The sequence below is a fragment of the Salmo trutta genome, chromosome 1 (assembly GCF_901001165.1).
Source record: "Salmo trutta chromosome 1, fSalTru1.1, whole genome shotgun sequence".
Lineage (NCBI taxonomy): Eukaryota > Metazoa > Chordata > Actinopteri > Salmoniformes > Salmonidae > Salmo > Salmo trutta.
In genome coordinates, this window is record NC_042957.1 from 57,390,427 (window position 1) to 57,404,553 (window position 14,127).

General features: G+C 42.2%; 1 protein-coding gene across 5 annotated transcripts in view; it reads right to left on the reverse strand.

Annotated features, from left to right (window-relative positions):
- LOC115202308 (protein TsetseEP) overlaps positions 1-14,127 on the reverse strand; it is a 30,361-nt gene that overhangs the window by 845 nt on the left and 15,389 nt on the right. Inside the window, exons 2-5 of one of the 5 annotated variants that reach the window (XM_029766389.1) lie at positions 11,701-12,034; positions 10,583-10,667; positions 8,922-8,994; positions 2,049-3,110 (exon numbers count right to left, since the gene is read on the reverse strand). In XM_029766389.1, the coding sequence (XP_029622249.1) occupies positions 8,961-8,994; positions 10,583-10,667; positions 11,701-12,034 (453 nt within the window). In that variant the 3' untranslated portion in view covers positions 2,049-3,110; positions 8,922-8,960. Of the gene's footprint in view, positions 1-2,048; positions 3,116-8,921; positions 8,995-10,582; positions 10,668-11,700; positions 12,035-14,127 lie in introns of those variants that run through there. The other 4 variants (XM_029766399.1, XM_029766414.1, XM_029766406.1 and 1 more) reach the window with 4 other exon arrangements.

A 14,127-nucleotide genomic window follows, 5' to 3' on the forward strand; every position in this document is an offset into this window, starting at 1 on the left:
GAAACAAACAAGAAATAAGACCAACAAAAACAGAAAACTTGAGTGTGCATAACTATTCACCCCCCAAGTCAATACTTTGTAGAGCCACCTTTTTGTAGCAATTACAGCTGCAAGTCTCTTGGGGTATGTCTCTATAAGCTTGGCACATCTAGCCACTGGGATTTTGCTCATTCTTCAAGGCAAAACTGCTCCAGCTCCTTCAAGTTGGATGGGTTCCGCTGGTGTACAGCAATCTTTAAGTCATACCACAGATTCTCAATTGGATTGAGGTCTGGGCTTTGACTAGGTCATTCCAAGACATTTAAATGTTTCCCCTTTAACCACTCAAGTGTTGCTTTAGCAGTATGCTTAGGGTCATTGTCCTGCTGGAAGGTGAACCTCCGTCCCAGTCTCAAATTTCTGGAAGACTGAAACTGGTTTCCCTTAAGAATTTCCCTGTATTTAGTGCCATCCATCATTCCTTCCATTCTGACCAGTGTCTCAGTCCCTTCCGATGAAAAACATCTCCACAGCATGATGCTGCCACCACTACGCTTCACTGTGGGGATGGTATTCTCGGGGTGATGAGAGGTGTTGGGTTTGCGCCAGACATAGCGTTTTCCTTGATGGCCAAAAACCTTCTTCCATATGTTTGGGGAGTCTCCCACATGCCTTTTGGCGAACACCAAATGTGTTTGCTTATTCTTTTCTTTAAGCAATGGCTTTTTTTCTGCCCACTCTTCCGTAAAGCCCAGCTCTATGGAGTGCACGGCTTAAAGTGGTCCTATGGACAGATACTCCAATCTCCGCTGTGGAGCTTTGCAGCTCCTTCAGGGTTATCTTTGGTCTCTTTTTTGCCTCTCTGATTAATGCCCTCCTTGCCTGGTCCGTGAGTTTTGGTGGGCGGGCCTCTCTTGGCAGGTTTGTTGTGGTGCCATATTCTTTAAATTTTTTAATAATGGATTTAATGGTGCTCCATGGGATGTTCAAAGTTTCTGATATTTTTTTTTTACCCAACCCTGATCTGTACTTCTCCACAACTTTGTCCCTGACCTGTTTGGAGAGCTCCTTGGTCTTCATGGTGCCGCTTGCTTGGTGGTGCCCCTTGCTTAGTGGTGTTGCAGACTCTGGGGCCTTTCAGAACAGGTGTATATATACTGAGATGATCATGTGACACTTAGATTGCACACAGGTGGACTTTTTTTTAACTAATTATGTGACTTCTAAAGGTAATTGGTTGCACCAGATCTTATTTAGGGGCGTCATAGCAAAGGGGGTGAATACATATGCACGCACAACTTTTCAGATGTAATTTTTTTTAAACATTTTTAAACAAGTAATTTTTTTAATTTCACTTCACCAATTTGGACTATTTTGTGTATGTCCATTACACGAAATATAAATACAAATCCATTTCAATTACAGGTTGTAATGCAACAAAATAGGAAAAACGCCAAGGGGGATGAATACTTTTGCAAGGCACTGTAGGTGTCCATAGTTGGACACTGTGTGTCTTCTAATGTTATAATAAACACAGCTATAAAACATATCATGGGATAGACAGGTCCTTCACAGTTTATTATTGTCATCATTCACATACTGGACCTTTGCAGGCTGCCCAATAGAAACACCTCAAAAGACCTTCTTCTAGAGGGCTTCAATCTCAAGTCCCACTGAAGTTAACACCTACCTGACAAAGGCACGTCAACTAAGGCACGTCTTAAACATACAAAGCCCTACTAGTTACCAGAAATCATATGTCGAGTGGTGCAATGAGAACGGCTATTATTGCGTATGTATAGAGAGATTTGAAGTTATGATATCATCATCAATCCATGTATGACCTTATCTGGCTTACATAGAAAGATGCAATACATGACATACGGATTAGCATTGTGTTGTATGTAAATGTACTACAAAATGTGCTACAAAGTAGGTGAGCAAAACTCAATGATGAGACGAATTTACTGCTTTTAATTAGATGTGCTGATGTGGAAAAATGGGTGGATTACTGGGTGGATTCATGGGTGGATTCATGGGTGGAAATGAGTAAGAGGCTTAAACAAGCATTGGTTTTAGACAAACTGGCTTTTAATAGTCAAGAGTTTACAAAAGCCCAAAAACGTCATGTTTAAACAAAACATTTCAATCTCTCTACAAAAATCACTACGGGTTGTCATACACATATTCCACTTTAGCCATTCTAACAACCAAGCTCCAGTCCCATATGAAAAGAAGCCCATTCATTGTCAGTGTGCATTGGTTACATACTTATAAAGTGACAAAAGCCCCAATGATCGTCAGAGTCAGGACAGGAGTGAGATATATGGTTTTCTCAGCATTCAGAATGCCATCATTAGGGTATTCGGATGTTACTGATTGGCATTTGTTACATTACCTAAAGTGTCTGGGACTGGCTCACAATGGACAGTGGCCACACAGACCAAGACTTGGGTAGAGGGGGCCTTTGCATGCAAATCACTTGTCTTGGCTTTAAATCACAGTTTCATATTTTAAAACAATGAAAAACAACACAATCCTTCCCTACCCCTTCACCCATAATAGCTATTTAAACACTTCCTTACTGTATTGGTATTGCAATGGTCATCCATTTCTTCTAAACCACTGGTTCCCGACCTTACATTTTTCAGGAACTTTATTTGCACACCCCACACGTCATACTTTGTAATAAGCATGGATGTATTATCTTCAAACGTTCCTTTGCAACTATCAGAGTCTCAGAATCCAGAATGAATCATTCCTGCTCTAATCAAAAGGATAGACGCCACCAGTAAGACAGCAGATAGAAAGCGAAGGGGGCGGGGACTAAAGATTCACAGAGGCACTTGTGTGTTTGGTGTAATGCAGCATGCTATTCACAGGCAGAGTTGAGCAATAGCCTTTAATTCACATCCTTCAAAAGTAAGAAAGAAGGAAAGAAAAAGGGAGAGGACAAAAAGCAACATATATTTTCCATATCAACAGCAAAGTTGCCGGACAATCAACAGAAGAGATCGCTCTTCTCAGCAGAGGTTTCAAAGGTTCTTCTTCAGTGATCACTTTTCACAAAACAAGTTAAGAATAGAAAGGTGTCGGTGTAGAGTCATTCCTTTTCTTCATCGCCTACTCAGCTGCACTGAAAAAAAATAGAGTACTAATATATCAGTACAATGTGGTACAGTTTTATCTATTGACAAATATAGGTATTTCATTGATATTATTAGCCAGTTATTGTTATTAGCTTAAGAGTCAGAAATGTTAAGTAGTTGTAGTATTGGAATTTGACTGATATCAAACTCGTGATTTGGAAAAGAGTGAGATCACTCACCATTGTCAGGGTTGTTATTTCAGCATGCATCAGGGTTTAGTAGGTTTCAAGAAACCTAAAGCAGACAGTGCTCTGACCAAAGGTTGATCAAAACACACCCGGAAAATAGCATACCACCATAGAATACCCTCCCCCACCACAGATCCCCCTCCCCCACCACCTCCAACTGGTATATGGTGAAGTTGCCCCTAGATGCTGATTTTGGGTCAGTTTTGCATGTTCCTTACTAATTAGGGTTGTGAGAGGGGAAGCTGATCCTAGACCTGCACCTGGGAGAAACTTCACCCCGGAGCACCGCAGAGTTCCCAGGCAGGTTAGATGGCAATGTGTGAGATGCATGCCATTTCAAAGGTTAGTATGTCCTAATTAGTGCAATGTAACAAAGAGACCAGATTATCATATGCATTCTAATAGCTGCAGTAGGCATGTGAATGTGACAGCTGAACAATTAACGATTGAAACAAGCATAGACTAGACGTAACATAGTAAATGTATATCTGGGACACTCCACTTGGTATGATATGTTACGTTTCGTACGGCCTTTGCAGACTGTACAATTTTAGTCGTTTTATGGCACGACTTTGCCGTCCCAGACAAAATGTCCACGTTGTGGACAAATTCTTAGATCGTAAACGATTGTCGGACGTCTTGGCTCGTTCAGTGTGACAGAGTCTAGGTCTGCCGATTAAGTGCAGATTAAGTACCACTACGTGCAATCGTAGGCTCCGACAAAGTTCTAGCGGTGTCCACATTTTTTGTCCTTTATCGTGTAGTGTGGCTGGTATTATGAGCTGATCCCGGTGACTGACCAATAAGAAGACGGCCGCCACTGAGTATGCACACAACAATAAAACTATTGTGAATAGTCAGATTAATATAATAGTTTGAATTAAACGTTTAGCCTACATGCTGTGCAAGAAGAATGATTTCCCTGTAAATAATCTTGTTTATATGACACATCTGAAATTTGGCTACCTGGTGGGATTTCGATAATTGCACAAAATCGCCAATCAAATGAAGAGTTCGGACATATAAATTTTGTATGTGAAAACTATTTCTAAGATGCCTACTTGAATTTATTCAGAACTCACTTCCCTCACGCATAAGCATTGAGTGAGGCTTGCGCTGCTGGTGCTGGCACATGCTCAGATCAAATACACCGCTGCAGGCAAATTGCAGAATGTGACGACAGAACTGAAGCAAATCGTACAATCTGGCCAGGTTGATATCAAGATTTTAATTTGGTGACATCGCACAGTGTAACGTGATAATCATTAAAGACTGACATACAGTCTGCAAATGCTGTAGCCATTTCCTGCAGTCAGGAAATGGCTACAGGTGGAATGTTATTAATATTTTTCATGATTTCATTATTAATAAACTGAAAATCTGGGTGGAATGTTATTAATATTTTTCATGATTTCATTATTAATAAACTGAAAATCTGGTGTTTCTATGTCAAACGGTTTTGATATATTTCAGTCTTCTATGATATATTTAAAGTGCAATATTGGGATGCAAACTCAAAACTTGATACATTTCAACTCTATATCTGACATGGTACAGGCGTCTTCTTTTTTAAGCCCATAACAATGTGTGTGAGGTGTATATTTTGGGGCGGCAGGTAGCCTAGTGGTTAGAGCGTTGTGCCAGTAACCGAAAGATTGCTGGATCAAATACGCGAGCTGACAAGGTAAATATCTGTCGTTCTGCCCCTGAACAAGGCAGTTAGCCCACTGTTCTCCGGTAGGCCATCATTGTAAATAAGAATTTGTTCTTAACTGACTTGCCTTGTAAAATAAAGGTTAAATAATTTAAAAAAATACTTTGCTGTCAAAGTATTTTTGTTTAAGACTACCAATAAAGAGTCTGTGTGACCCTGATTTAGCCCACTCAAGTAGAAGATTAGTTAAGGCAAAAACGAAAGTAGGGTGGTTGGCCGGGGTGGATGGGTGGGAGTATAACGCGAATGTCTAGCCACCCAAAGGTTGCGCTTTCAAATCTCAGCACGGACAACTCTTGCTAATTAGCAACTTTGCAACTACTTAGTACTTTTTAACTACTTTGCAACTACTTAGCATGTTAGCTAACCCTTCTCCTAACCTTAACCCTTTAATCTAATTCCTAATCCTAACTTTAACCCTAACCTTAACCTTTAGACTAGCTAACGTTAGCCACCTAGCTAACGTTAGCCACAACAAATTGCAATTTCGTAACATATCATACAAAATGGATTGTGGACATCTACAAATTAAATCCGGGACACGCTATCATACTAATTAGAGTGTCCCGAATTTACATTTACTGTGTGACGTCTACCCGTGAGTCTAGGTTGCCCCTAGATGTAACAATGTTGTAATTGGAGATAGGACAGGCATACAGTAATACACATTATAGATAGACCTACAGACACTGGTAGGCTGAACATAAACCGTTTATGAGCAAAACATTTGTTGGGAAGATACCTATATTCCAGTGAGTCAGCATTAATGCAATAATAATGTTGATCTTTATTTGTCAAGTAGAGACAATAAACATGGCTTGCAAATAGTGGCCTGATTTGCCTTTTCAGGCTACACTGATCAAATGCTGTCACCATCTGGAATAAAAATGCAATTATAGTGAAAGCATTTCAGCTCACACAGACACAGTAACAAAAATCCCCAATTTAAGTGTCTCACTACCTCGATATCGCCTGCAGAGGGCACAATGGTATAGAAGCAAAGGTCTAAGGTTCAGGGCTCAGCTATAATTCAACTTCAAAACTGCTCTCTGCAAGGCCCCCTGAGTGTGTACAAGCGCAGCTGTTGGCATAAGATTAGTTCTAATTTTGCAGGTGGCTCCTAAAATCAGAGTGGTCCTGATAAAAGTCCCACCCAACCACTAAATTATGAAACTCTTTAGTACTATCATGGCAGCCATTATGGTGTGCAGTAAGTGAGTAACTGATTCTCTCTCAGGCATTTGTTTAGCAGGTGTCACACACAACCAACCAATTCCAAATGGATTCCCCTCTGGCACCAGCATTAAGAGGTAAAGAACGTGCCTTTGTGAATGATTCCTCACAGATGTCATCTCAATAGAAGGTGGTGGGGGAGTCTCCCCTGCAGCACTGATGATGACCCACATTGGTGCCCCAGTGCAGTATTTCCCATGATCGCAGGGCCCTTTATTTTCAATGGCCGTGAGACAACTGCATATGATACTATTAACTGTATCCTTAGAGAACCTGAAGCTCCAGGATATTAGACTGTCTGAAGACACAGGGGGACGTAGATGGGGGGATGGTGGAGGGATGTCTGGGAAGTGATGTACAGTTCATTTGGAAAGTATTCAGACCTGGTGACTTTTTTTCCACATTTTGTTACGTTACAGCCTTATTCTAAAATGGATTAAATTGTAAATAAGGTATTTCTGTTTTAATTTTTTTATAAATTAGCTAAAATGTCTAAAAACCTGTTTTCGATTTGTCATTATGGGGTACTGTGTGTAGACTGATGAGGAAAATAAATGATTTAATACATTTTAGAATGGCTGTAACATAACAAAATGTGGAAAAGGGGAAGTGGTCTGAATACTTTCCGAATGCACTGTAGTAGTGGTGGTGGTCGTTGGCAGGGATCAAACAGAAAGTGTAAAATAGAAAGGATAAAGCAAGCTCTGCCAGCATGTGCCCTATCAGACCCAGATGTGTGCTCTACCACATCAGTGGAAGCCTATCAGTGGCTAACAGGTCCGTTCAAAAACAAAAAAACAATAGCCTACAGCCCAATCGCCTGGTGGCAAGGTACACTGTTGGTGATGTCATACTAGTGTAATCAGTAAATGGGTGAATGCGTCGATACACACTGCTTTCACCAGAGTCATGTATACAATGCCTTCGGAAAGTATTCAGACCCCTTGACTTTTTCCAAATTTTGTTACGTTACAGCCTTATTCTAAAATGTATTAAATAGTTTTTTTCCCTCATCAATCTACACACGATACCCCATAATGACAAAGCAAAAACTGCTTTTTAGAAATTTTAGCAAATTTATAATAAATACAAAACTGAAATATGACATTTACCTAAGTATTCAAACCCTTTACTCAGTACTTTGTTGAAGCACCTTTGGCAGCGATTACAGCATAGAGTGTTCTTGGGTATGATGCTACAAGCTTGACACACCAGTATTTGGGGAGTTTCTCCCATTCTTCTCTGCAGATCCTCTCTGCCAGGTTAGATGGGCAGCGTCGCTACACAGCTATTTATAGGTCTCTCCAGAGATGTTCGATCATGTTCAAGTCCGGGCTCTGACTGGGCCACTCAAGGACATTCAGAGATTTGTCCCGAAGCCACTCCTGCATTGTCTTGGTTGTATGCTTAGGGTTGTTGTTCTGTTGGAAGGTGAACCTTCGCCCCAGTCTGAGGTCCTGAGTGCTCTGGAGCAGGTTTTCATCAAGGATCTCTCTGTACTTTGCTCTGTTCATCTTTGCCTCGATCCTGACTTGTCTCCTAGTCCCTGCCGCTGAAAAACATCCCCAAAGCATGATGCTGCCACCACCATGCTTCACTGTGGAGATGGAGCCTGGTTTCCTCCGGAAGTGACGCTTGGCATTCAGGCTAAAGAGTTCAATCTTGGTTTCATCAGACCAGAGAGACTTTAGGTGCCTTTTGGCAAACTCCATGAGGGCTGTCATGTGCCTTTTACTGAGGAGTGGCTTCCGTCTGGCCACTCTACCAAGGCCTGATTGGTGAAGTGCTGCACAGATGGTTGTCCTTCTGGAAGTTTCTCCCATTTCCACAGAGGAACTCTAGAGCTCTGTCAGAGTGACCATCGGGTTCTTGGTCACCTCCCTGACCAAAGCCCTTCTCCCCCGATTGCACAGTTTGGCTGGTCTGCCAGCTCTAGGAAGAGTCTTGGTGGTTCCAAACTTCTTCCATTTAAGAATGACAGAGGCCTTTGTGTTCTTGGGGACCTTCAATGCTGCAGACATTTTTTGGTACCCTTTCCCAGATCTGTGTCTTGACACAATCCTGTCTCGGAGCTCTACAGACAATTCCTTCGACCTCATTAATTGGTTTTGCTCTGACATGCACTGTCAACTGTGGGACCTTATATAGACAGCTGTGTACTTTTGCAAATCATGTCCAATCAATTGAATTTACCAGAGGTGGACTCCCATCAAGTTGCAGAAACATCTCAAGGATGATCAATGGAAACAGGATGCACCTGAGCTCAATTTCAAGTCTCATAGCAAAGGGTCTGAATACTCATGTAAATAAGGTATTTCGTTTTTTTATATATTGGCAACAAAATAAAAACACTTTTCGCTTTGTCATTATGGGGTATTGTCTGTAGATTGTATTTGTATTTATTTAATCCATTTTAGAATAAGGCTGTAACGTAATAAAATGTGGAAAAAGTCAAGGGGTCTGAATACTTTCCAAAGGCACTATACATATGTACTGTATATGGCTCTGCCCTTCACCAGTGATGGAGTGCCAGTCACACAGTGTGTCATACCCTGGGTAGTGGGTGAGGGGAGCAAGGAGAGGGAGGTGAGGTGGTATTTTTGAGACTTGGGAGTGGATAAGAGGCTCTGGGGGGGTTTAAGTGAAACGATACCTTACCCATAATCCTTCCTAACTCAGTGTGCTTGTTGATGTTGCTTATAGAGAGGTAAATTCAGGTGTGAGCTCTATCCTGAAAAGATAAAGGCAGGGTGAAAGCTGTTATGTTCAGCAGCACAGAACTCTACACAATTCCACAGCTTGGAAACAGACAACTTAACCACAGCTTTGTCCCCAACTTTGGCACTTATGGCAATGCAAATAGCTTTCACATGCTTACATCTTTTCCACACAAAACCTAGTGCCAAAAGGAAAATATTGCACTGAGCTTTATGAAATCAAGTTTAGGCCAAAGTTGTGGTTGAGTTTAATTCAGGCCCAACGGTTGGTGTGGTGAGCAAGTACATGCTGTGCTCTTGTGTGTAAACACATAAGTGAAAGGCACAGGGTACAAGGCACAGGGATTTAGTAACATATAGCTGGGTTTGGGGCTGGAATGAGACTATAGTTAATCGTATAAAGATGTATTAATACATCATTGGTCATTTAAAACCATGAAGCCTGAGTCACTGCTCAGGCTTCAAACAAGAGTGGAAGCATACTCCCCAAAAAAGACAAAGAAAAACATTCCTGAAACTCAGGGCCCACATGCCTTTCCTCCCTTCCTCCTTCCGCAGCGCGCAACTCCATGGGAACATAACAAACCAACAGAGCAAAGCTTGGCAGATATTTTAAGACCTTGATTCAATTCCTGTGTTAGAAGGCACAAGCCACCAATCACATGGCGTTTAAGACATCCACTCCCCTCGCTATAGAAACTGGGGAACCCCCCCCCCCCCCAAAAACGGTAAGTGTTGCTATTAATCCATGCTATTGCCTTGTTGTCACACCCCTAAACAGAGTCCACATCCGCTCCCTGCACGCTCACTCACTAAGTCATTCCAACCCCCAGCAAGCATTGGGCCCCAGGCTCACTGCACCGCTCCACTAGCAGAGAACAGGACTGGCTAAACCAAAAGATAGGAGGCATCTTGAGGTGTTACATCACATAACGCCTCCCTCCCTCTGCTTATGCAAGTTCAAGCCCTAGGATGTGAGAGAGAGGCTGTTTGCTCCATATGCCGGCCTCCCACCACAGTCTGTAGGAAGATGTTTAGCATTACAAACTAAGAGTAACCTTTAGGCTTCAAAACAAGCAGTCTTTGTTGTTGTTTTTGTCTCCTTCCTTAAGTGCCCTTCAATTTTCTTCAGTGAAGTTCACTAATCTTATTTTACAATCTGGTGACCTATAAAGATACAGAACATCCCACCGCACACACTGGTTGAGTCAACGTTGTTTCCACGTTATTTCAATGAAATTACGTTGAACCAATGTGGAATAGACGTTGAATTGACGTCTGTGACCAGTGGGATGTCTCAAGTCTACATTTATTTTGAGGGAGTTAGTAGCTACAGGTACAAAGTCTGGAAAGTCCCTCACTGCTTTGGTGGGTTATTGGTTTAACTGTCCACTCTGTGACCAACCCCCTCCTATCTGCAGAGGAGATGTTGTCATAGCACCTAAATGCCAGGTCAACACACAAGGACAGGATAGGGGAGGGAGGGAGGAAGAGAGGGAGAAGGTGGTTGCATTGGCGTGCAGTAGGAGGATAGGTTAAACCAGAGTCATGCTACAGTGCCAGGAGAAGGGGGGCAGTAGGGAGAGAGAGGGGGGCACTCACCTCTGCTCCTCCTCCATCTCCTCCTTGGTCATCAGCTTCTCCAACTTGCTAATCTTCATTCCTGGGGTAAAGTGCACCTCCTCAGCTGATGCCACATCAGAGAAAACAGGAGGGACCATGGTCAACACACACTTACACATCATTCATACATACAGTACACACACGTGCATGTTCACACGAACGCACGCACGCACGCACGCACACACACACACACACACACACACACACACACACACACACACACACACACACAGATAAATGTTTGGAGGATTTCTAAGTCCTCTGGGACCTCTGTGGTTGTTAGTTACAGTCCTGTTGTTGCTACAGTATATCAGGATTACAGGAAGGACACACAGTAGTAGTACAGTCAAAACGGAGCCAAGAGTGACCGTGTGGCTGTAATTAAATTCAGAGTCAGATGGCTGATTCACTTTTATGTGTGCCAACGTCACTGATTCAATTTACAGTACACAGACTGACATTACAACCCTGTGCTATTGGTGGAACCAGACCCCAACAGTCTCGTGTCTTAGTGAGGCAGTTTGTCTCTCATTTAGAGGAATACACTTTACTGATACAGACAGTGGTACAAACCAGGCCATATCCTATAGACAGGTCTGATAGTGAAAGAGACACTGATCAGTTTTTCAAGGAGTCCAGGGGGGCCTGACCTCTCACCTGGAAACACTTACTGTAATCTGGCACAATGAGACCTGCCTCAATGGAGACCTGGGGCCTCGAGGGAACAGAAAAGACCTGACTGAAAGACAAAATGGTGGCTGGTTTGAATGCACAACTCAGTTCCAGTGAAAGGAGGGCAAGTCTCAAGACTGTAAGGGGATGTGTCAGTGACGGATCTACCCCCACAGAGTATACACAAGCCAGTGTATCTGCTAGCCACCCCAGATCCAGTTTAAATGAGGATTTGCTGGGTATGCAGTGATGTGCATCCGGTTTATGCTGGCTAATGCATTAGGGCCCTTTGAGGTTGGTTTGATGCAGTTAGTCACTGCTAAAGTCAATCCATTCAGGGAGTCAAACTTGATCTGCTTTCGGACGACTGACTGTACCCACAGCTGACAATTAGCTAACACCAAAAAACTATTAAAACATACTACCGTTGCTCTCAAGGTCCTCTGGCTCTGGCACAAAGATGGACTCAGGGATGGGTTCCCTCACTGGCTTGGGGTTGGGTTCCCTCGCTGGCTTGGGGTTGGGTTCCCTCGCTGGCTTGGGGTTGGGTTCCCTCGCTGGCTTGGGGTTGGGTTCCCTCGCTGGCTCAGGGGTGGGCTCTCTGACTGGGACCTCCTTCACCACAGATACAGGTTCAGGTTCGGCGATGAGCTCAAGGATGGGCTCCTCAACAACGACTGGGATGGGCTCTGGCTCAGGGATGGGCTCAGGCACGGGTTCTGGCTCAACCACGGGCTCTGGCACGGGCTCTGGCACAGCCTGCAGGGACAAAGTGTATAACAGATATAATTTACTGTACACCTGAAATGCTGTTTAAAACAATGGAATTGTGATTAATATTGAGCAAAAAAATTTTGGGTCAGTGTAGCGGCTAATGGAGGTTAATAGGGAATTGTGTTGTATTCCCAACCTCTCAGTCCTAGGTTCTAAATATAGCAGAGCTTTAGGCTAGACTTGTTTCTATAGTACCTGAGACAATTACATTAGTGGAACCAACTGCTCACGGTAATAACAATAAGAAGTGATGAGTGTTGTTTGTCATGCATAGCCTCCTGGGGAATATAAGACAGAGATGACTGAGCCCAGTGATTGTATATGAGAACTCATCAGCTCAACCAGTACTGACTTTGGGAAACTGCCAAGAATATAACCACTGAACAGAACTCAAGCAAAAATACAGAGGTAGTGTCTGTCAAATTGTCACTAAAGACAGCAATAGGACACCCCCATAGTATCCAAATTGCCCCAGTCTATAAGGAGTAGGTCTATGGTGGGGAAATATATCCATATACTTAAACAGTATCACATCCCACATTCTATAAAAAGTAGAAAAGGTAAGAAAAATATTAAAACACAAACTGCAGAAATTACAGGAAACACTAAAGAAACTTAGAACGATCTCATAGTCAATACAAAGACCCTCTTATATTACGAGAGATTCAAAAGGTAAAACAGGAAATTGACCAGATTTATAGAGAAGAAGTAGAGAAAAAGCTCAGGTTCCTGAAACAACGATATTATGAAGCAGGCTCAAAGGCAACCAAATTACTAGCATGGAGACTCAGGAAACAACAAGCACAGAATACCATTTTCATAATAAAAGACCCCAAAACAAAGAAGATCACATGCAAATTAGATGAAATAGAGAATGCATTTGAATCATATTACACAAATCAGTACAAGCAACCAGAGAAGGCAGATGCACAGACAATAGAGCATTTTTTTTAACTCACTTGATCTCCCCTCAACTGGGACAGAGCAAAATGATAGACTAACTTCAGAAATATCCACCGAAGAAATTAATTAAGCAATATCTCAACTAAAAGTAAACAAGTCTCCAGGCACTGATGGCTTCCCTTCAGAATGGTTCAAGACCTTCAGAGAACAACCAACACCTCAATTTAAGGCCTGTTTTAACTGAACTCTGCGGGAGGGGGGGTCTCCCACCGTCATGGAGAGAGGCAATCATATCTATAATCCCAAAAGAGGGTAAAGATAAGAAGGAATGCAGTTCATATAAACCTATCACAATTCTTAACACGGATTATAAACTATATGCATCAATAATAGCCAAAAGAATGGAGAACATAATCCCAGAATTGATTGACGGAGATCAAACTGGTTTCATACAAAATAGGCAGACACAGGACAATAGAAGGAGAACACTACATGTCATGGACCACACTACTCAGAATAAGATATTAAAATCAGTCTAGATGCAGAAAAAGCATTTGATTCAGTGGGATGGGATTACCTATTCCAAGTTATGTAAAGATTTGGTTTCAACAAAGAAGTGATACAGTGCATCAAAACACTGTATTCATGTCCGACCGCTAGAATAAAGATAAATGGACATTTGTCACGAACGATAAAATTAAAGCGAGGGGCAAGACAAGGCTGTAATATTTCACCCACGCTCTTCTCCTTGTACCTTGAACCATTAGCACAGGCAATAAGACAGGATCCAACCTTAGAGGGAATAACAATAAGAGGCAGTGAACATAAGATATGCATGTATGCTGATGACGTTCTGTTATTCCATATACAGTGGGGGAAAAAAGTATTTGATCCCCTGCTGATTTTGTACGTTTCCCCACTTACAAAGAAATGATCAGTCTATAATTTTAATGGTAGGTTTATTTGAACAGTGAGAGACAGAATAACAACAAAAAAATCCAGAAAAACGCATGTCAAATTTTATCAAATGATTTGCATTTTAATGAGGGAAATAAGTATTTGACCCCTCTGCAAAACATGACTTAGTACTTGGTGGCAAAACCCTTGTTGGCAATCACAGAGGTCAGACGTTTCTTGTAGTTGGCCACCAGGTTTGCACACATCTCAGGAGGGAT